This window comes from Acromyrmex echinatior, chromosome 13 (assembly GCF_024713525.1).
Source record: "Acromyrmex echinatior isolate Ae372 chromosome 13, ASM2471352v2, whole genome shotgun sequence".
NCBI classification, from domain to species: domain Eukaryota; kingdom Metazoa; phylum Arthropoda; class Insecta; order Hymenoptera; family Formicidae; genus Acromyrmex; species Acromyrmex echinatior.
The window spans coordinates 10,058,371-10,083,011 of NC_141864.1; the positions used below are offsets into that span (position 1 = coordinate 10,058,371).

Genomic DNA, 24,641 nt, shown 5'->3' on the forward strand with positions numbered 1-24,641 from the left:
CTTTTCTTCTCTATTTAAGATCTTAAATCGATTTTTAGTATCGTAGATATCACAAAGCTTTAAAGTATCGAATACACCTAATAGGGTTCAACAGGAAAGGCAACTTATTGTAAAACGTTTTAAAATAGATAATTAGCCTTGTCATTTGAATTCCCATTGGATCTAAATGTATAAATCACGTGAAAGAATTTTACAACAATTGTAAAGCTGCTTTCTTTGAACGCAACTATTGTCGCTTTGTATGATTTTTACATATAATTCGAAATATGCATCATTTCAATTCTTCTGGACAACTTCAGTTTCGATCTTTTAGCATTCATTTCAAGCGTCCGAAAATCCGGATTTATGCACAAAACAACAGCCGCCGATCAATGCGATCGGGTGATCCGACACGTCGCAATTAATCGAGCAGAACGAATGTTTCGCAGCGGCCGACTTGGCTTTTTATCGCGGGCGAATTTCGCGCGGATGAACTTTTTGTACTTTCCCCGATCGCGATCGCGAACGAGGAAGGAAGGAAGGTTCGTTCACCCTGTCGATTATGTGAATACGCAAACGTGCTCGATAACGCAGTAACCTAGATTAATCGAGCTGCATAAATCAACCGAGCCGACACAGCGCAGCGCGCCGCTTCTTCGGCTGCAAATATTTTCGCGCTATTTTCGCAAACGCCTCCGTAGCTCCGATAAGCTCGCGCGTAAACGCCAGCTTAACTATATAAATCATACTTGGCCCTTTTGACCCGCCTGTGTGATGTAATACGATCAGTGGGTTCCATTCGACGTACTAATTATAAATTAATCTTTATGTCGCGTACTTTCCGAAGTAAAATTGTACGTCCCATTTATAATTCTTTGGACTATGCATTTGTACATTTTAAACGTACAATTAAACGTATACATTAAAGTGTTAAAATAATACTCCAGTGGATTTAAGCATTAACAGGAAAACATTTGATGAAAAAGAAATATACGAAGCACTTCGTGCAAAAGAAACGTCAAATATTAGATCACTTATTCGATGGATTATTTATAATTTAAGTTAGGTAACGGCATTTTGTTTCAGTACTTTTTAATTAAATCCGTGATATCCTGTTTTCCGAATAAAAACATATTCGGTATCTCGGTGGGAAATGCATATACGTATATTTCAGCTCTCTCGAACTGTAGATTATTAATTAAAATGTATTCTGCCGAACGTAATAATTAATGAACGCACTCCTGAGAATATTTCTATAAAATTCAATAAATATTCTCGACTGAAAATTTCTCGTAATTTTAATATTTAAATTTATATTGGCAAGCAAGAAATTGTTGTAGTTTCTCAACGATTAGAAAAATGCCAGATTATACTAGTAGATCTTACATTTAAATATACTATGATGAAGTAACACTTTTTGTAATAGTGACTTTACGTTTGAATATGTTGTGTGCAGTAACTTTTTGCTCGTAATCAATTGCACCGTAGCTGCTGCAGCCATTGCGCAACTTACTTTCATAGCGTGCTTTCATCTCATTGCGATCTTTGCGATAACGCATTGGGAGAGATATCTCTGCTTTTAGAAATTTATTATTAATTCCAAACTTTCAAACAAAGTTTCATTCTCTCATCAAAATTTAATTGCAACGTACCAGTTTCAAAAGACTTTTGCAATCGCAAAGCTGCAAAGAAAAAAAAAAGTACGCGCGTCCTCCATCATTTAATCTCACTCTGCAACACATTCGAAATTTATCAAAATCAGACCGGGACACTTTTTCGAGCGCCTTCTTCTTTGCAATTAAACAGGCGTAATTACTAAATTAATTAATCCGGCGCGTCAGACACGAATTAATCGATCGCCCCGGCAGGGCTTGATCGAGTTTTCTGGATCGAGAAGAAAAAGTAGAATCGATTGATTAACGCTTGCACGTTATACGTGAGGAAATGCATTAAGTGCGAGTGTGCATGTTTAATGAAAGTGCAGGAGGGTAATCCCTGCGTATATCTTTTATTGGCAAAGAGTTCGATCGACGCGACGCGACGCGACGCTACGTTCGCAGTTGCCTCGCATTTAACCCGATTCCGATGGTAGCTGGAAACCGGTCGTCGCGTCGTCCGAACGAGATGACGGATAAAAGCGATTAACCACGCGAGCCCTGCACCGGTTCGTTTTCCGCTCAGGCTGTTTTCCACGCGGCGTGAAATCGGAAAAGTGCCGGACGCCGATGCACGCACTCGCCTATGGCTAATACATATTTACGCACTTGGTAAAACGCCTCGCACTTTCTACGAGATAGCGGCCGCGCGAATTATTCCCCCGACACCCAGTAGAAAAACACAACGGAAAGACCCGTGGAAAGATTCCGCAAGGAAACCGCCGTAGGAAATTTTGTACCTTGCAATTTGCAATGTACTACGTGTATCGATTTCGCTGAAATCAAATTGCGAAAAGACTAGCTGTATTTAATGTGTATTAATTAATGTAACGATGCGTGCACGTGATATTTTAAAAGTTAATTTCTACAATATCCTAATGAATTTTTTCAAACTGGTCGACTTTGATTTTTTTTTTTTTTTTTTTTTGGTGTAAAACGCCTGAGGTGAGATTCCCGTTTATTCCTAATTGGCAGTTGATACGTTGCACGAAACGGACGACACTCGCAATGGGCCTCGCGTGTCGTAATTACTGTAGCAATTTACTCGACCTCATGCCGATGGGCAGATTGATTTCCGCCAATGTCGATGACGGTTCAATAGGCGTTTTGCTAGAAACGTTTGTGACTCTATAAAAGCAACCCCCATTTGCCCCGTGGATCCCACATTATCTATTTATCTTTTAATGCTATTAGCAACTTTTAATGCAACTTTATTAATTGCACATTTCTATGCACAAAATAAAATTATAAAAATATATACATTGCATTTCCATTTGCAGATCTGACATGACCGATCACAACACTTCATGCAGTTTTGTGAATCTTTTTTTAAATTCAATTTCATTCCAAGTTTGATTTTTGTTTTTATTTTGTCACCTAAAATTAGCAGAACGAATATCAGGAAACGACAACGTTTCTACGTTTGAAAGAGGAACAAAAATTTCTGCGACACAAAGAGAAGTAAAAATGAAAGATATGAAAAAACAGGGTTGATAAAAATCATATTTTAAACATGTTTTAAAACATGCTTAATCTATTCTTAATAAGTTTTAAATATGTATTTTATAATATTGTTTAAAGCATGTTTCAAGCATTAAAAATCTTTAAAAAGAAATGCAATGTTTTATTCTTAAAAAAAAAAAGATAACGTTAATCTTCGCCAACCCTGAAAAAAAAATAATAAAAGGAAAAGGATAAAGAGAGGGAACTCAAGGTCAAACTACGATCGCGTGTCCAAACGAGCTTTGTTTAATTAACTAATGAGCCTCGCCCTTCATGACGTGCCTTGGCTTTGGACGGATGCACCCTTCGTTGCGTGTCAAGTTTTGTCGGAACACACGTGAATGCGCCGAAATGGAAAATCGTCAGTTAAACATGAAAGAATTATGGTAATGGAACCATTTGCATTTTTAACTCACGGTTGCTTAAAGCATTATTAAAAAAAATATTAATAGGTGCCAAAAATCCTTTAATCAATGCAAAAACTTATCTCACTTAGCTTATTAATTAATTCCTTAGAGTTTATTAATTAATTTCCATTAGTTTATTTAATATTATGGATTAGAGACTGTCAAGTTTTAATTTTTTTATTATTTATAATAACGAAAAGTTAAAAGTCTTCAAACAAACTTAAGATCAAGTAACGCATATCGATACACACGGAAAGATAAAATAATACCGAAATGTCAATAGTTGCTATTAAACGAATGATTTAATTTCAATAAGAATATCACGAATTTTTAAATTATTATAAATTGTTACCAGAATGTGTCGAATCATTAATAAGAGAAGAAACATAATAAATATATATATATATATAGGTTAAATGTCAAATAATAACAAATGTGCTGCCGCGCGACGTGCAGCTGAAGGCGCAGTTGTATGTACACAAGTATATTGCAATCATTAGAACTGCATGGCCAAGCAACTGCAAGTTATAATGGCAGTCGTTTGGCCTGTCGCAATAGTGAATTAATCTACTGTAGGCATTTTTCATAATATGTTATTACTCTGCTCTCTCGATGAAAAGAAAGTAGTACAGACATTAAACAGAGATATCTATAAAATGCATTTTCGTTTTTTGTTCTTACATAATTATTAGATAAAGAACATGAATATATTTTATTATTTTCATGCATAATTCTCGGTCCCCGAAGTATTTTGGAATAAATGTTTGTCATAAGTTACACCGTCTTGCTGTTTCCTCAACGTCTGTCTCAATTCTCAAACAAAAGGGCGTTCTCGGATTAGAAGAGACAATTCCTTATACAGTGAAACGTTGAATGGGAATCCTTCCCATTACTGTGAATGCGGCAAATACACGGCACCGAAACGGAGAGTGAATTCAACGAGCATTCGAGGAGAAGCCATCACGACAACTTGAGCTACGGTGAGACTCAAATGAAGGGCATTAATGTAGATTTCGAATGGGGGAGACGAAACATCGTCGTAACATTCGCAGTCCCAAGGAAATCGACGACGCCGGTGAGACGCTGCATTTTCTCGCGTGCTTAATAAAATTTTGACAAGCGTGGATAATATGTCGGATTAGATAAGAACATGGTGAAAGAGGCACTGCTTTTTCAGTGAGAATTTATGAGAGGAGAAACTATGTACTGTCTGTGAGCCAAGTTTATGAATTACGAAAGTAGCAGCAGGCGAAAATTTTCTTCAAGTTTTGATTTTTTTCGGAACTAAGTTATTCTTTTTGAATTCATTATTCTATAAAATCTTATTTGAGCATTTCACTTGATTTGATATAATCTAACATGTTATTGATATAAATATATTTATCATTATATCAGTATATTTTCAATTCACGAAATTGCTTTATAGCTTAAAAAAGAAAGAACAAAGAGAGGCAAGTGTTCTCTTTTTTTTTTCTCTTAAATCCTAAATCAAATCTCACATGAATAATTGTGAATAGTTCCGTTCTTTCTATTTAAATAATCTCAGTTGATTTTTAATTAAAAGTAAACCGTTCATATTTCTAAATATAAATCTTCGCTCTGAATATTACACCGAATTAACACATTCTTAAGACAAGATTCAGGTAATGTCTACAGATACCTAAATGTCTCTCAACGAGAATAGCGGAAGAAGTAGCACGGTGAAGTAATCAAGGCGTCACACAAAGGAAACGAGAAGGAAAGAAAGGGAAGGAGAAAAGACGAGAAGTCTCGGTGAATATTCAGTGAGCTGCATAAGGAAGCGGATGATGCGGGGGTGGCTTAAAGAGAAATGACATTAAATGGGGACATTAGTAGAAATGTCAAACGAGGCAGTGACATTCTCTTACTCGCCCATAATTTTCATAATATCCGCTCTGGATCTTATGAAATTATTTGTAATTTGTTTATATGTGTGTGTGCGTGCGCGCTTCTCATTATATATATATCAATATATTTTCTAACCGTATATATTATCTACTGGCGTAGATAAGAAATGCTTTTGTATAAATTTTAGGATATTTTATCATCGCTCAAAACAAGAAGTATAAAATTTATTTAATTTTAGAATTGTATTTACACAAAATTATCGAATCATTTGTGTTAAATTCATTAATAGATATATAATACTTGCAATCCTCATTAAAATTTATAACAATATTAATTTTTTTATATTGTAAATGAAGTGTATATAAAAATTCCATAAAGAAATAGCAAGCATTAAGAAGAGTTATATTTAAAAATTGGTTTCTTCAAACGTGTCTGGCAGTATTGCATTTAATCGACGAGAATTATCATCGCGTTGCCCTACGCTCGAATGAAAGGAGACGTTTGACAGTCTGATACGATGATTTATGAGCGAACAAGAAAGATTGATGCGACCATCAACATTGATCTCGTTAACGATAACAAACGCTTTTATCCTATATACGAATTCCTGCAAATCGGCAGGAATCGTTAAAATAACATCCGGTTATGTTCGACACTGCCGTGAGAGATAAAACAGCAGTACGTTTCAATGGCGATCGCAAACGACGCATAAAATTACGGAGCATCGAGACAGAATCGTGAATCTTCGTGGAATAATCGAGGGAACAAAATGGTTAGCTTGTAGGTGAAGCTGCTTATTAGAGATGTATAATTTCAGCATGAATTTCAGATGCCGAGCCATAGACGACGAAGAAAATTGCAAGGAAGCTCACTCCTTTGCATTCTTAAAAAAGAAAGAAGAGTTGAATTAAAATCCACTGCTTTATTAATTTTGTTATCGGTATTCAGTAGACATTCTATAATACCGGACATAATTATAATTACCTTATAATGACAATAAGTATAACACACACACAAAAGATAGGATAGAAGAACATTGCGTGATGAACAAGAGATTTTTGTGAATTAATTAATTAACTAATTTAATCAACACATTTTACCTACTCTCACAATCAAGGACTGCTATCTCATTGTCTTCGCATAATTCAGAATAGCCGTTTCCTATTCCTACTTTATTCTGAATTTCATTCTTTCTTTCTTTCGGTGATACGCTCGTCACCATTGTGATCATCGATACTCTCGGCCAGCCTCATAAATAATCAAATATTCCGCGTGGCAAGCCGCATAAATTACTCTTAGCGCGTTTAACGGATAATTAAGTCTCTCTCTCCGCAAGAATAGATTACTTGTCGCGCTTGAATTCAAGTTATCGAGCATTGCTCGAAAATCTGGGAAATATATCGTTTACATTCAATTCAATTAATTAATTACGAAAGAGATACAAATTAAATCCTGCAGCAGATATTCAATGAAAAGGAAAAAAAAACGGTGAAATCTCGCAACGAATTTCGAAACAATCATTTCCAGATATTAATAAACGCTGCAAATTGAATTTTTAGAGACGGGCGTTAAAAAGTACGAATTAATGGGTAGCAGTTAACACAGCGTGGCTGAGAAATGCATCACGGTTTTATACGATGCGAGAGAGGAAACGTTGAAACGTGCGCGAGTAATAAAACCACGGGTTGTACTCGGGGTTAAAATCAGCGAAAAGGAACCATGAATGGCCGCAACGCATTAAACATTCTCGCCTCGTTTCCGGCGTCGTTCACTTTGTCGACGATTCGTACCACTGGCCCGACGTCTTATTGATATTCTCTCCGTAACAACGGTCAAAATTTACTCTCGTAAATAGATTGAGATCCAACTACGCTAACGCACGCATTACTACTAATTTAACGACATTACGTGGTCGTTCTATTTCGTCGTGATTATCGCGTGCAGCTTCACGAAGCGATAGTCACGACGTTCGTGCCAACTAAATGTATCTTCGTAATAATCGGGATTAAAAATTTCATCTCGCAATTAAAGCGATTTAATACAGTCGGATGATGTCTAGGCGTATTCATCGGCAACGAAATCCTCATCACTGAAACTTCCCAATTAAGCTCGAATTTAAAGAAAAATTCTCTCGGATTTAAGGAGACGAGAAAATTTGTTTCAACGCTAATTTCACAGTTGCTTCTGTGCAACTGTACGACAATGCAATTACTTCACGATAGATCCTTCAATTTTCTATTCACGAACGAACGAATCGTTATGATTTCGATGACGCTTTACGATCGTCTGCCTCGATTTGCCGGGGTGCTACCGTAATCGTAATGTTGCGCTTTACGGGCGCTTTATCGCGCGCGCGTGACTTCGCGTCGATTCGCCGTGATTTAAGGATGGCTTCTCTCGCGAGAGGATATTGCCGGTAAATCCTAATACCGTCTAGACTTGGTATTGCTCAGCCAAGATGCACAGGCTTGCAATATCGGTTTAACGATGGCAAGACGGAGCAGAAGAAGCTTGTTCTCGAGCTTGCGAAAGCCCTATCAGCGATGGAGACTATAAAGAACAGCGACGATATGAGCGAGTCATATTTGAAATCTGTACGACACACCTGTTCAACTCATTATGGGTTGATAGAATGTTTAATATACAGGGTGTCCTAAAACTGACAATAAATATTTTAAAGATAGTCCTTTGTAACACTTTAAGAAAAGTCTGATACAAAAATTTTATTTTATTTTATTTTATTTTATTTATTGCAAAGCTGAAAATAGACATAAATATAATATAATAGATACTATAGTCAAATATAAATACAATAGACAATAGTAGCTTGCAAATGTTAGGCGTCAGCAAAATTGCTGTTACGCAAAGCCTACCAGTAACAAAACCAGAATAAGACAATAATGCAATAAGAGATAAACTAATAGCTGAAATCATACACACAATGTCGTGGCTATGGGTATAGTTTTCAAATGGGAAGAGTTTAAAAATTGAAAATGACAGGGCTAGAATCTCACGCACTCAGGCAAGATGGTTAGTGAAGATGTTTTCTCGAATTTCATGCTTTTGATAATAACAAAATTCAGCACAAATTCAGTCCTGTCATTCGTAATTTAACTCTTTCTATTTGAAAACTATCATAGCCTCGACGTTAAACTTTTCATCTTAAAATATTACAAAAAATCTGTCTTTAAAATATCAGATTTGGACACTCTATATAAAATAGATTTTCTCTGAAAGGTATATGAAATATTTGAATGAAATCGAATACGAATATTTTATATAGATAGAAGGGACCTTGAAATATTAGTAACGAGTCATAATATACGTCAACGCCTTATCTACGGAATACCAGAAGAGCGAACGAATCGTGAAAATAGGAAAGACGTTGTAGTTTCGCAGCGAGGATTGAAGTGACGCCCGTCTGGCGTGCTATTTTAATGCGGGAGATGATTCGATTAAGTATTCCACGTGCGGCAAGGCGCGTGGCCGTAATTGAATGCACGTCTCGGGATTTTTCACGCATCGCGAAACCTGAGCATCACGACCTGAAAATACCGTAACGAGAATTCCGATGGTTTAAGGTGGAGTTTGTTTCATCGCGCTTTACCGATCTACCGATCGCGCGATCAGTAGTTCTCAAATTGAGAGGCATGTTTCTGGAGGAAACGAGAATGTTTCACATGCTTTTGAAATCTTGATGTAAAACTGCAATTTTTATCTATCCATATTCAAGACATTTTTCAGCAAATACATTTTGGCATTTCTATAGAATAACTTTATACTAACACAAAATAAAGTTTTTATTTTATAGCAGATTCGAAAAATCTTTACTGATGAAATGACTGACTTCGGAGAAACACAGATATACAAGTTAATTAAATTTTATACTAACAATTCTAGATATATAAATAGCATCGAACGTAACATTTAAACTCCCAGATGTTTAAAGCTGAGAACAGCTGATCTCTGCAATGCGATGTGTGAAATAATAAGGCTGTACGTGTCTCGCTTAGAGGTCCAAGGTTCCCAGATGAATCATTAGCCGAGGAGGCAAAAATAATAATCCCACCTCTGCGATAAATCCGCCGCATTATATATAACTCTTGATCTTTGCATCGTGCAACAACAATATATCATCGTATCGATTGTCCGCCCCCGGGTTCTGCATCGAGCAAGTTGAGAGCTTGCAGGCAGCAGCAACGACAGAGAGCCGAAGAAAGATCGTTGTGGCTACGCACGCATAGCCTTTCGAGAATCTTCCGGCGTGAGTCCGCCTGTTCCTCTGCTTATAATCGCGTTTCGTGCAGTTGTACTCGTACACTACGTGCGTGCGTGGGCGAGGGTGAGGTATGAGAACAGAAATCGAGAGGGAGAATCGTGACTGCAACGACGTGTATAATGAGAGGGCAATATTCGTAGAATACTACGAGACGCATAAAGAATATTCATAAATATATCGAAAATAAAAATCAAATAAAAGTACATATGTACGAGTACATTACACACTTAATATCGCGATATAATACGTATAAAAGATATTACAGAAAAAAAAAAAACACGGTTCATGTAAACTCAAACGATTTTCCAAACAAGTAATTAAATGAGTGTTATTATCGGAACTAGAAATATCTCAAAGGAACATATTGGATTACACGAACGATCAAAGTCGACCGCAAATTAATTTCATACCGCTTGAGAAAGCAGCAATCAATCGATCAAGAGGCGGCAAAGGCGAACCAGTATAGGTAGCCTAAACCGGAAATAAATGGCCGAAATAAATTTTTACGACAGGAAGATATGTATCGCGTCTCGTTAGCCATTTCACCGATCGATCTTTGTCGCACGATTAATGTCTCCTCGGAGCGAAATCCGCGTAGGAGCTGTGCAGGAGAGAGAGCCAGGAAGCGTGAAAAATTCACGCACCACGGGAGACGACTGTGCTTCCTGCCTTCGCGAAATCGAGAAGAAACAAATGATAAAATAACTAGAACGCGCGGAAATATCCGGAGCGACGAGATCGCGAAAGGAGCTGCCGATCGATTGAGAGGGAACGTCAATGAGCTTTCATCATTTCTACTTGACGGAGCGAGGAAAATGAAGCGTGGAGAGAAAAAAATCGGCAAAAAATCGGACAGAAGTCATCAGGCGGACTGGACGGCTCGAGTGGTCGACACACGTCGTTCAAAGCGACTTTTCGTCCCACTCTCGGAGATGCATCTCGAGTCTGGCACGTGTGGAAACCGCCGACAGATCGAGTGACTTTTCCGGAAAGCGAGATCAATAAACCCGAGCGAGTGGTACGCGAACTTACCTTCGAGATTCGCCATGGAGAACCTGTAGCTGTCGATCCTCGGTGTGTTGATGTCCGAGTTAAAGGGCCTGAGGGTCGCCGAGCTCACATTGTCAAGACCCTGCAACACGAAAGATAGCAAACACCATTAGCTTTACTTCCAATGCAATCGAGAAATGTGTGTTGCCACAACGTGTTAAGCAAATAAGGGCAATGACCGCTGCCATCTGCCCTTTTAAAGGGACTAGTTGATGAAGAAGATTAAAAGTCTCATTTCCAGTCTTAGTAGTCGGTCTATTAGATTTTATTAAGACTGCACAAATATTGAACAATAATTTATTATTGAAACAATAATATTAGAATAATTTTATCGATTTTAATAAATCGTAAGCACATAAGAAAACTTTTAGAAAAATGCTATCTTCTCTTTTATTACAATCAATTTTGAGAAAGAAGGAGATAACCGATTTTGATATCCTTTAGCGTATAAATTCGTATGCGGTTCATAAATGTAGCACCACGCAAATATATTCTTGAATGTCTGAGTTATCAGTGACGAAAAACGTGGTGTCATGTATGGCGTAGCGGAAAAAGATGATATTCAAATCGAATCCACGCTAGAAAGTAACCTCGGCATTTCTTCGACCTTTCTCGTCTTAGAAATCCACCTCAATCCGTAATCCTCTGGAAATCCTTTTACGTTTCCAATCCTCGATTGCGGATGAGATTTGTACAGTCGAAAGCATTAAGTCACTTGCACTCACAAAGAGGCTTTGCGGCACGTGCGACTTTTTCTCTTATAAAATAAAATAAAATAGTTGAGCTGTACTATTAATTGTGATAAAAATACTCGCAATCCGTTTTGTGTCAATATCAAACAATACAGAGAACATTTTTCACGAAAAATATCCGTGACATTCCGGTTATAGATTATCAAAATATTAATCGAGAGAAAAAAAAGTGACTCGGTAACGTAATCTATTTCAAAATTAATCCTCATCAATCGTGTTAATTAAATTTAAAAAAAAAACTAGCAACATTGTAAAAACTAGCAAATTCTTAATGATTGCCATAATCTTTTTGCAATGAATTTTCTAAAAAATGATTTAAAAAATTAGCTAAATTGATTATATTATATTATATTATACATCTTTTCGGCAATTTTTATACATTTAAGTAAATCTAATAAAAATATTTCACATGTTTTAATAATAAAAGAACGGTGTTTATTTTCAAAATAATGTTTACAAAAAAAAATGTCCTACTTTAGATCTTATAATCCTCTTATACTTTTATTATTAGAAGTGACTCTTATTAGAGGCAGAAATTTTATTTTTAAGCAGCAACTTCCGCAAGATAAAAATAAGCAGCCTTTGTGTATCGTTAAGTCAGTGATTAGCAGCCTCTGCTTTTCAATATTTTGCGCGATAAAATCACACCAGCGACGAGAGGAGAGGAGCGTTGTGCTCCTCAACTTCTGAGGATAGCGCCAACGGATAACGTTATCTTCTATAATCGTGCGCGCGCGCGTGCTTTTAGATAGGCAACCTGACTGGCATGCATCGATAACCTTAGAGAGGTACGGGTTATGGTGAACGACCTGGTGATCATTATTGGGTCACTGAAGTTTAATGCGCGAACTAGGTGGCTCGATACAATGTAAATAGACCGCACGACCACCTTGTCAAAAGGAAACTGGCGCGTCGTAAATTGTCTAGAAGGATTTATAAACAGCGACGATAGAAGCATGAATGGACAAGTACGCATTGTTCTCTGAGCGCTGCGAAATTATAGTTAGCAGTCCGAGAGTTCGTCTCTAGGTATAGATATCCCTGAAGTTTCGTGTGTTTGCGTATGTATGTGTGTTAATGCATTGCGCCGAATATTTGTTTTAATATGCAACCACAGAGATTTTCATTATGTTATATTATTACAAATTACAAGCGCAGCGCCATACATCAACTACGGTTTGCAACGGCATTGTATTTGACGTAATTTATAAATATTTAACGAGATATATTAACAGAAAGAGAGAGAAAGAAAGAGAGAGAGAGGAGGGTGAGAGAGTTTCCGAATTATTAATCAATTGTTGTTTGTTATTGATGTATTCTAATATAAATTTCATAAAGCTTTCTTTATAAGGGACAATTGTAAAGTAATCACAAAGAAGAATATTTACCAAACCTTTTTGATGGTTTATTCTTAAGAAAATTATACTGCTATCATCACCGTAATCTTTTTCGAGCTTTCAAAACTTTTAATTGTATTCATGTACCGCCTGTGTTCGCTGAATACTTCCTATCTGATATTCATACTATATCGGCGATGAGCTCGGTGTGGGTGTGGTGAACGACCCGTTAACCATCATTCGGCCAACCGACGCAACAATTAGATCCGCACGGATAATGCCGGCTCTTCCTGTAACGCGAAACTCGCGGACGCGGACGTTACGCCCGTGTCTCGTTTCATGCGTATTCACGTATTCCGTACTATCAGCGTGCTTGCATTAAACCCCGAGCTCGATACGAGAGCTCGGTAGTATTTAGATGGAACATTTTATCTTCTTATTTTAATCTTTCGACCTTCATCGAACCCTTTAATCCAATCTTCTTCCGACATAGATAAAATTTTATGAATATGAATGATATGATAAAATTTTATGAATATAAACGTATCATTCGAATATAAAAGTGAAAAGAGCTAATGACAGCAATAGGAGGAATAATAAATGCGCAAATTTTATTAAATGAATATAATTCTTAATGAATAATTGTAGCATTATAAGCGATATTATAATTGAACGGTTTCGATTCACGCTTTGGTCATGTATTAGCGAAGGAAATGAATGCAGTGTTAATTCTGCTATTATAAAAGATACACTGAAAGAAAAGATTGGCTGCTGCAACAATTTTTTTTTAGATAGTAAAATATGGCATAGCATTTTTATATGGCTGCAGCAATCAGTTTTTGGTTGTAGCAGCAAATTTTTAGCCTATCTTCAATGTCAGTATATAATTTCGATATATTATAGGCTGCAGCCAAATAAAAATATTATATTTTACTATCTAAATTGTTGCAGCAATTAATCTTTTTTTTCAGTACAGAATAATAGCAGATTGACAATATATTGATTTCATTCATTATTGAAGATAGCCAAAAGCGCCGTCCAAAACATATAATTGTATTCGCTTAATATTGTGAAATTATTTAATAAGAATTATATTTATTTAATGAAATTTGTACACTAATTACTGTGTCAATTCCCATTAGTCTTTTTCACTTTTATATTTGTTCGAAAGTCCAAATTACTTTTTTTATCTTTTAAATGTATTATAATAACAGTAAAATTACAGTTTTCTAACATAAAATGTTATATGAAACGCACATAGCATTGTAGCGTTATAATTTAATTATCGTAAGTGAAAAAAGATTAACAATTAGTATAATTAAAAAATTTCGCTAAACAACAGAAAATTCCACGAAGAACACGAAAGAGAATCACATGGAAGAGATTAAGATATTTTTCGAATACTTTAAATATTATTTTTAGGCATTGATCCTTCAGTTTATCGTAGTAGGTATTATTCAACAGGAATAGGTGAGAATGGGACATCGTAAAACATCAACCAGACTCCTTTGGGATTTTTATTGCCGCACACGGGTTTGCATAGTCGAATGTAAATGCCATGAGACGTGAGTAGCTCGTATGTTTCCGTGTGTACTCACATCGTCCTGCGTCTTGTGGCTCTTCCATCGAAATAACCTGTCCATTTGGCAGGTGACAGAAGCGCGATTATTTCCTCAAACTTCGCGAAAGATCACTTGACTCCCATCTCGCGCGGCTTCATCGATGCCCGGACGTCATACGTGGACGGCTTCATTTATTATTAATATTGGATATATTTTGATTTTAGACGAATCGAAACGCCAAACGGTCCATCATGTAGTCCTCTTTCAGCACCTTAAATTGGTTTGACGTTTCCAAGAGCAACAAGATAACGGCATTATTATAGTGAACTACCCAAACTATCAAGAAATTAAAGACAATAACACCGCACTGTTTGCGATTTTTCTTTAAAAAAAAAAAAAAAAAGGAACCGATTCAAGTGTCTAATTATTTTTTAAATTTTGTAATAGTTTTTTTTAATTTTATAATATCATTCTTTTTCTCACATCGCTTTCGTGTATCTGTTTATAACAGATCTTCTTCGCTGCATCAAAACATCTAGACGTCTGAATCGAATTACAAGAAGTATCTTTCCTCTAAATAAATAAATTAAGAGAGTTCTGTGAAAAGACCATCTTCGAGCTACAATTTAAGCTGTACATTGTCAGCCACTACTATTACTGCATGTAGTTGCTGCTGTAAGATTAATTAGATCGCAACGCACGAGCTGAAGGGAACGGACGGCTGAAAACGCGCGGACGGACGGCGGTATCGCGGCTGTCGTTGTGATACGAGCACTGGATGCTGATCCGCGAGGGATTCAACGTGAAGGCTGGTCGGTCCACGTCCCACTCACCCTCTCGATTCCCTCCGCCGCATAGAGGACGGTGCCGAGGACCTCACCGCTTCTCTTTCTCTCTCTCTCTCTCTCTCTCTCTCTCTCTCTCTCTCTCTCTCTCTCTCTCTCTCTCTCTCTCTCTCTCTCTTCCTGGTTCTCTCGATTCCTGGCACGAGAAGCGCTTGCGCGTCTATCGATTCCGTCGGTTCCTGCAGGAACATCGGACGCAACGCCTTCCTTCCTGCGTATCGTTCTAGTCAGAACACTAAAGTGTCCTTTACTATTCTTTCGTCGAAGATAACAATTTTTTCTTAATCAAGTTGAGAAGGAGCTCTTGGAAGCTCTGAAATTGTGCGAAAGTTCTTCGAAAACATTCCTACGTTGTGAAACTTTCGATGAGAGTAAGGTTACTTCCGGTTTGTCGAGTTTTAAAAAATGAAATGTGGAGTAATAATATGATATTACCTCGAATAATATAACTTTCGAATTTCTTAAATTATTAATATAATGAGAATATTATTAATACTGTTCCTAATTTTATACATCGATAATTTATAAATAGCACACGTTCAAGTAGTTTAAGTTGATTATTTAAGAGAATTAAATCATCGGTATGAATTATTAATTCGTCCATTCATGAATATTAATAATAAATTAAATAACAAGTATAAAGGATAGTTTTATAAGAGGAGCTTTTTATAGTTGCTAATTTATTACTCTATTTAAAACTCTCTTTAAAACTCTATTAATATTAAACGATTTTAGAAAAAATTACGAGATAACAAGTTAACTCTTCCACTATAAAAACACCTGCAATTCTATGCTTTATTAATAACAAAGGCTTTATTGTAAACGCGTATCTCGTATGTTATTTTATCCTGGCGCGTCGGTGAACAACCTGATCGCCCTGTTTGCAACGATTGCGTGCATTCGCACCCCTGCAGCAATCGCGTTACAAAAAGGGATTTCAAGTTAACCCCTGACAAGCTGGGGTCGAAAAGAATGATGGCACGTCGAGTGAAGCGATTCGACGGTCATTCAGATGCGACGTTGCTAATCGATACGGTTAATAATATACACATCAATATAATCTCGTATTAATCTCGTATATATCATACTTTATTAAATGGTATAACGATATAAATCTGTTAAAACTATCTTGTTGTATATCCTAATAAAATTTTGTTTGGACTCTCGTTTTATTCTCCTTTTTGCTTTTCAGTACTATAAAATAATTTAGTTGTCCCTAGCAATGCATCAAGGTTTGATTTCAGAAGAATAACCGCAATGTTCAAGTGCCGCATTGTGCGGACTATCCACGCGACAGGCACTCACACGTATTCGATAAATCTGTTCATGGAGGTGTATGCACCCTCTCGTATCGTTCGTCAACATTGCAATCCGATTCTTCCACGCCGAAAAATATCATTCGCCTCATGGACATTTAACAGAGCAAATCGTTCAACTTCGCTGACAAGTTTAACGAAATCAACACAATATAAAATCGTCTTTAAACTTGAAACTTTCAAGTCTTTGAGTAAAGTTAAAATTTGCTTAGCTGAAAAGTTTGCGGGGGTTGCGAAGTTCACGATTCCGCGCGCAATTTTGCAAAGTGGCTGGGAACGCGCGTATTCTGGTCTAGAAATCCCAGAAATGTGGTAGAAGCAGAGGATGCAAAGGGAAAGGGTAATTATAGACCCGTTGCCGAGGCCGCTTGTGTTCCCTATGGGACTGAGGTATTTTTCGTTTTGCCAGCGTCGAGAAAAACGAGTCCGATTCGAAACCGAGGTCACGTGTATCTTCCTCACGCCTTTAATGCTAAATGTAGCTCTGATTTTTCCCGCATCAAGATTGAAATATCTCAAGGAAAAACTTTATTGTTATTCCTTTTAATATCGAAATATAATAAATAATTTCTCGTGCCTGCGATTCGAATAAAAAGAACCTTTCGATAGCGTTTTTAATTTCTAACGATATTGGACATTTAATTTATAATTATTTAATAATAGAAATTTCGTACAAATTCTGTTTGATGACAGTTTAAAGAATTAAACTGTCTGCATTTAAAAAATCGTAAATATGCGCAAAATATTTAATCTCTCATACTTTACGACGTTAACCATTGCCTAATAGTAGCCTTGTGTAAAATACATATAATAACTTTGCCTCAGAAGCTGTGTGTCAGTTCGAATGTCCTCATAATCTAGGAAATCGTCATGGCGAACGTCGTTCTTCGACAGAGAAATATTCGTTATGTCTAAGGGACGTCGACCGACTGCAAGATACGTTGAAAGATAAATATGCGTCGCGACAACATACTCACGTGCTACCTTCCATCACGTGTTTGCATATCCGGTACGGTACGTTCACATATACAGGACATCTCAAAGCCACTGGATAAATTTTCAAAAGTTCTTGAAAAACTTTTGTAACAGAGTCAAGATTAAAATATCAGTTCACCCCGTTTGAGTTTAACGAACAATTCTAAACTTAATCTATCACCTGTGTCATAAAATTAAAAAAAATAATTGAGAAAATAGATTACATTTTTATCATTTTTGTGAATTACATCGCGTTGTCTTTCAGCTCGTTCACCGTAATAAGATTTCAACCCTATTCTTTTCTTTAGATTTTTATTAAGCCTGGGTTGAAATTCGAGTTAAGGGTTCAAGTTGAAATCCAAGTGAGATGAAAACGAATCGTCCTGTATAACGACATGCACACACGCGCACACGCGAGTATTGACAGAGAAAACCAATCGTCTTGCACAATGCACGTACTAGAGAAATGCACGTGCACGAACGATGTCATCGCGCCTCCTTGAAGATAAGACGTTACTCACGGCGCTTTTCAGCGCGCGTGGCCATGCGCCCAGACGAGCGTGAAATCTCGACAAGCATCGCGAACAATACTCGCGTAATGTATAGCGGTGTCATCTTCTCCAAGGCGCTCGTCGGGAAATAAGCATTAGCAGAAATTCCGAGGTCATCTATGTGGAAAAAAGAAAGAGGAACGGTCGTCCTTCCGTCGAAGGACGAGAAGAAATTTCTTTCATTGAGTGTGATTACAGTAACAGCGACTTCAATTATTTGAAATTTCTACTCGTGATTTAAACAAACGAATTGAACGATGAAAAGTACGATGAAAAGATATAATTCACGACAAAATTTTGAAAAATTTTATTAACGCTAAAAATGTATCGTTTTTTATTGATGAAGTTTATCTCAGTGTCCTTCAATTTCATCTTTTATTTTACTATCGTATAGCTGGATTGAATTCGAAATTATAATCTTTTTATTTTACAGTTTTCTTCATCAGACTGTGGAGATAGAATTGCTAAGCAACCGTTCTTCGGTTCAATAAGCATCGAAAATCAGACTGATCAATCGTGTGATCCTAATCATATAATTCTAATCGACCACCCTAACGTTAAATTACGGTCCGGAAGAAGCGTTCCTTTTAAGTTCGCCGCTTATCACCGTGCGATCCTTGCCAGAGAATAGGGAACATCCTGCCAGTTCGGCAAATTAGATCGATCTAGCCTCCATCTCTCCGATGCTCGTCGAGACTTAACCGTGCTATTCACTTCCCTTATAGTTACGTGGGTACCAGCAGAGATTCCAACGAGTCCCAATCAAAATAATTCGTTAACATCCGCATTCGTATGACCAGTTAACTTGTTCGTACGCATTGCACTGTCGACAAGGGCTACGTTACTTCGCAATGATTAAAGGATTATTTTCGAAAACGTATACAGAACATCGGCGAACTGATTAAATTTCATTGTAAGAAATATAAATCAAATGAAAAAGTTATTAACATAACACTACGTTAAGATATTTCTATCTTCGAAATGAAACGTGTCATTGAAATTTTTATTCTTGATCACTTTATAAGACTATCTAATGATTATTATTTATAATGACTTCCTTTTAATGCCTGATAATGACTTATCAACATTTTTCTATTTCTATTATCTCTAACATTTTCCTTTCTAGGAATGTGTAAATACGTGGGGAAATCACTGGATTCGGATGAATGAAACTAAATTTTCAATTCCGGTAAAACTACCACTCTAATATTCATCACGCTGACTCAGTGTCTTCGGTTATCTGTCACGACGAGGGTACCCGCAGGATCATCAATCGCGAGCACCCTACCAAGTATATCAATAGAGAAAGGGTAGGCTCACGTGAATCATATTTTATGTACAAAACTGCTTGCAATATCGGATGTCATTAGCATGATTTCAATAAAGGATCATAATCATTTATTAACATTAACTGTGACAATTACGTATCGATTAAACGTTATTTATTAAATAGGATATTATAACGTTACACGTATTACTTCGCGACGTTAAAACGCAGAGAATTATCCTAATATACGAGTATCGTTGCATTCCGAAAGTTTATGAGGACTGATAATATACGATAACCTGGCAATTAATTAATTTAATGGAATCAACGGATAAAGAAAGAGATATTTTATGTTCGTTAATTCTTAAAAGGTTAATATATCGAAGTTGAATAAAATACGTAATTTAATATTACGCATAGAGTGCTAACTGCTTGTTACTCATCTCCATTTATATTTTTATATATCTACCTATTTCACCGTGTCTAATTTTTTATCATCGATAAAAATATCTTTCAAAACAATGTCTACACGGAGAAAAATGTACGCTAGAATTCTAGTAAATTTTATGGAATCAGCAGGTTTATATAAGGACGCCTATTTATGTAAAATTTACTTTACTTTTCTGATAAATGAACGATCGTCGTTATATAGTTACACTATAAGATACTTTTTATTTCGTAAATTTTGGGAATTGTACGATAATCATTTGAATGGATTTACTACAATTATAATGTACTTTTGACCTTATATCTTCGGTATTTTTAATTTCAGGCAAGTTTGTCATAAGTTCAGCAGAAATAGTCAGAATATTTTGACTAGTCTTGTAAGGTAAAAATCACTCAACCGTTTTTCTCCGCGTATAATCGACGATTTGCAATTTAAAAATAAACAGTGCAATACACACGACTTGGAAATCGTATGCAGCGAAAGATATTTTTTAACGAATGATCTGCACTCGCATTTCTTACGACTGCCGGGTACCTCCTTGAAATAGCAGTATTCGATCAAATATATTGCGATAACATAACATTTCGGTTCATACTCCCTGTTTCGTGCTTTATCTCCGGTTCACCGTTGCGACCGGTCAGCCCGTTGAGATCGCTTGGGTCGAGCATTCGTTCTGATAAAACGGTGTTTGAAGAACCGGAACGTATAGGGTTCCGGTAACTCCGGTTTCTGGTAACGATTTATCGGTTGTACCGGTAGCGAACGATCAATACGTTCTGTGCTTGCAAAGTAATACATTGGAAAAATTCATATCCGGCAACGTGGAAGTTTGCAACGCTCGAACACTCGTAACTTTATTTTTGTGAGAAAATACTGCACTTTCTACCTGTGCGCGTACACGCTAACAAAGTATTTTCCATAATAATTTCAATAAAATTCTATTATTTGGATAATCTATGTTGGATAAGCAACAATGTAATTAATTGATTATTTTATATATAATAGAATTATATCTATTTCTAATTTAGATACTTATTCAATTAAATGATTTCTGGATGCAGGGAATATTGCTGTTTAGATCATCGACTTTGTTACGTTTTGATATAAAAATTTAATTTTAACGAGTAAAGCATAATTCAACTTGGCTAGATGCAATCTTAGCCAAAACAGAGCGCCTTAATAATGCTAATGGACACGCATATCCACTCGCATTGGGAAGAGATATAAAAAAATGATAGAAAAAGGAGGAGAAATCAAGGATTGTTACGTTATTAAAAGAACCACATACATTGAGGAGCTGGTTTTTGTTTCAATCTGCTGAAATATTTCGACACGTGAAGATAAATGCAATTACTAATCTCTTCGTTCCTGCCATATATCCGCCTTTCACAATTGTACTCAATCGCAAATTATTATAATCTGATCTAGCTTGCTTACTTCAGTTTTCAAATCATTGAGTTAATTTATTTGTTAATCCAAACTTTACAAATTTGATCGAAAATTATTAAGAGATATCCGATAAGAGGATTTCACGGAGATTCTCAATGTAATTTTAGCATCAAATTCGACTGTCCGCAAGCATTGAAAGACCGAGTTATATTTGTATCTTCTTGTTAAATCGTTTAACTGCTTCCTGTGATATCTCTAACGTGATTTTTATCCATCGTCTATTTCATATATGCGATGCAATTAGAGCAAGATATTTCGAGATATAATTTTTTTTTTTCAGAGAGTAATGCGATCGACGATATTACGTTGCTTCGACGATAGTCGACTGCGATAAAAAGCCGTCGGAATCGTCTCGTTATAGAACGGCGTGATAAAGGGCCCGATTGTCCCTTGAACCGGCAAACCGCTACGTCCCTTCGCTACGATTTAACGAGCCGAGCGTTAAGATTGGCTTCGTTGGACGTCGGACGCTTTGCAGCCGCTGCATTTCTCGATGCAGCACGGTTAGTGCGCGAACTGTCGGACGCATCGAAAGAAAAAGTGCAAGCCGTAACGCCAGCCGACGATTCGCGTTTGTGCGCGCCTTCCCCCGATTCTTCCACAAAAAAGATGAAAATATGGTCGGAAGATAGAAGCGCCGTTACGCCTAGCGATGGCTGCTTCGATGTAACAATAGGCAAACAGGATACCAGTTATCTACGCGGCATAGTTCGTTGTGAGAGAGATATAAATGTCCACGAGTCATCGCGACCATGTTCCAAGTCCGAAAGGACTCGATCGATATTAATATTTACAAAAGTCAATATTAATATTTATAAAAAAAGAACAATTAGTAGGACAAGTGATACTAATGGGAAAAGTGCCCTGCGTATTATCAACGGAAAGACGAAAGGCAAAAGTAGAAAGGCAAAAGATACATAGTTAATTTGAAAACGTAATTACAGTTATGAGCTGTGTAGTTATAGATGTATGTGTAAGTTATCGACACAAGTATCCTATAATGAAATGATATTAAGTCTTTGCATCGCAATATTAATGTCATCGTATATTAGAATTTACTATTGCAAACTCGACATAAATATTAATGTCATTGTTAATCGAAATTCAATATTGGTATCGCACAAATAATTTATGTGCATTCAAAATAATATTAAATCATTATTGTCAATATTTCGTGACGTATCGACAATACTGAGACCTATCCCCCTGAGACCCCCTCGCAATTTTTATACACGCAAAATGCTTCTTTTTTAAGAGAGACTCGTTTCACAGAGAATTGACTTTTTTAATTACCGTTACGTTTCTGCTCCCTATTGTAAAAACGGAGTAACGGCGAGTAATAGCAATGGAAAACGTTTCGGTTAATGTTGTTGACGTTAGAAGGGTGGATGGTTTATGATGGTTGCTTAATTAGCAGTGACCCAGTAATTAAGCAAGCTCGCCCAAGGCGAGTCAAAAGTTTACGATTCGTAATAAGAGATACCGTTGTAAAGCTCGTGGCTTTGGGCATCTACTGAAAATTAAACCCGCGTTTCCACATCCCCTAACGTTACATGTAGGTGTACCCGCTGGGTGCGCACTTTCACGAAAACGGGGTCCTTCTTTGCTCCGTTGGAATACGGGGCACCTTTGTAATCGCATCTTTCCCGTGCACCTGACACAACAAAGCTGCCATTACCGCGGCATAATTGAAGTCGTTAATTATTTTATAAACTACGTCAAACTGATTAGTGGGTTCTCCAACGCTTCGCCACGGTTTAGTCTCCCCGTCGCATTCAAAATCAACAGCATGAACCCCGTTGCACAAGCGCGAGCTGTAAGTTCGTTGGTCGGATTTATGGCAGCTTTGCTGGCGCGCTAAGATAAAGCTGTGTTTTAGTTATCCGACATTCTAATTTCAACACTTAAAATTCTTAAAAAGCGGAGCAGCTGGAACGTCACTCTCAACGAAAACTGTCTACAGAAATACTCTATTCTCGATCACGAACACTCGGAAGAGATTTTTCTTTTACTCCATTGCCAATTAAAATTTAGATTTGTTTTTTGTTTGGCAGTATTACATTAGTTACATTACTTCCACGAAAGGTCAACAGGCGAGAATCTATGTAAGTAATGACGCAAATAGTCTCTCGCAATTTCCCCGTAGCTCTCTTTGCGACCGCCTTCGGCAATTGGACGATATTGGATCCAGAGTGGAGAATTGACTCGTTTCGCGGAAGTGGGTATTGCGCCTGCGCATAGATGCTACAATTCGCTTGTAATTGCATCGAACATCGAGCAGCAAACTCTTCTCCATACAATATTTTGCAGTCCGCCGACGGTGGTTTCAATAAAAGCGTGGATTTATTTTCGTACTCATGAAATATCACTTGACATCGCGTGCGTTAAAGGAAACGTATAAAACTCACTTTCTCATGTTTCTGTAGAGAGTTAATTTTGTGTCGCGCTGGATTTTCCTAAATACCGAGAAACGTCCTATTTCACGTATTTCAGATTATCTGATTCTACGTCGTGATTCCATAACGCCAACGGCTGTTCTTTATTTTAATCCTCCGCTGGCAACTAAAGTCTTTAAACCATATTTTGATTATAAATTTTGGCAGATACATTTGAGTCTGTAAAAAAAGTAAAATACAATTTGTTTCTATAAGAGTACAAATTCAATGTTAAAGCTTTGGTAAATATAGTACCAGATTTTTTTCAAATTTTATATAATCCGAAGTAATAAAAAATCGTTTTGTTTCTCGAATGTTATTGACGAAAGAGTTAAAATTCATGTTACCGACGGAAGGTTAATTTTCAGATTGTGAAAATTAACGTTCAACTTGTGATTATACCGAAACAATATGAATTTAAAAATAATATAATCTTTTATATCGAAGACTTACGGAAAAAATGAATCACTTTGAATCACCCACGACTCCCTTTCGTCTCCGCGACACAACAGCTTACCGTTCCCCTCGTTGCAGCTTGCAATGAACTTCCGTTCGTCAGGCACGTCCCATCGTGTATCCACGCATCCCAATCATAGGTCTGTGGCCCGACGTTAGTTTAAATATAGCCGACTCCTCTATAGTGTCATCTTACGAAAGATCGGACTTGTCGGAATACGACAGGAAGCGCGAAGAAGTCCTTACGACACAGCTCCAATCGCGAGATTTCCAAAATACTTTTCGAAAGAAAAAAAAATATTTTTATTATAAATTGATTATGTAATTTTCTTATTATAAAACGATTATATAATTGTAAATTTTGTAAACTACACAAAATAATATTATGTTATACTTCGACTACAAAAGACGAAATTTTTTTTTAATGCAATTTTAACTATAGGTTGATGTAATAAAAATTGTAGTTATTATTAATGAAAAATTGAAGCCAAAGAATTTATTAATTC

At 36.7% G+C, this 24,641-nt stretch overlaps 1 protein-coding gene and 1 long non-coding RNA gene across 8 annotated transcripts in view; one reads left to right on the top strand and one right to left on the bottom strand.

The window, feature by feature from the left end:
- LOC147907624 (uncharacterized) overlaps positions 1-24,641 on the top strand; it is a 155,326-nt gene that overhangs the window by 120,745 nt on the left and 9,940 nt on the right. The gene's annotated exons all lie outside the window — the stretch shown is intronic.
- Positions 1-24,641, bottom strand: part of LOC105146134 (uncharacterized) — a 131,988-nt gene that overhangs the window by 16,930 nt on the left and 90,417 nt on the right. For 6 of the 7 annotated variants that reach the window (XM_011056205.2, XM_011056204.2, XM_011056203.2 and 3 more), the window contains one exon: positions 10,725-10,824. In XM_011056205.2, the coding sequence (XP_011054507.1) occupies positions 10,725-10,824 (100 nt within the window). Of the gene's footprint in view, positions 1-10,724; positions 10,825-14,429; positions 17,172-24,641 lie in introns of those variants that run through there. The other variant, XM_087412659.1, reaches the window with a different exon arrangement.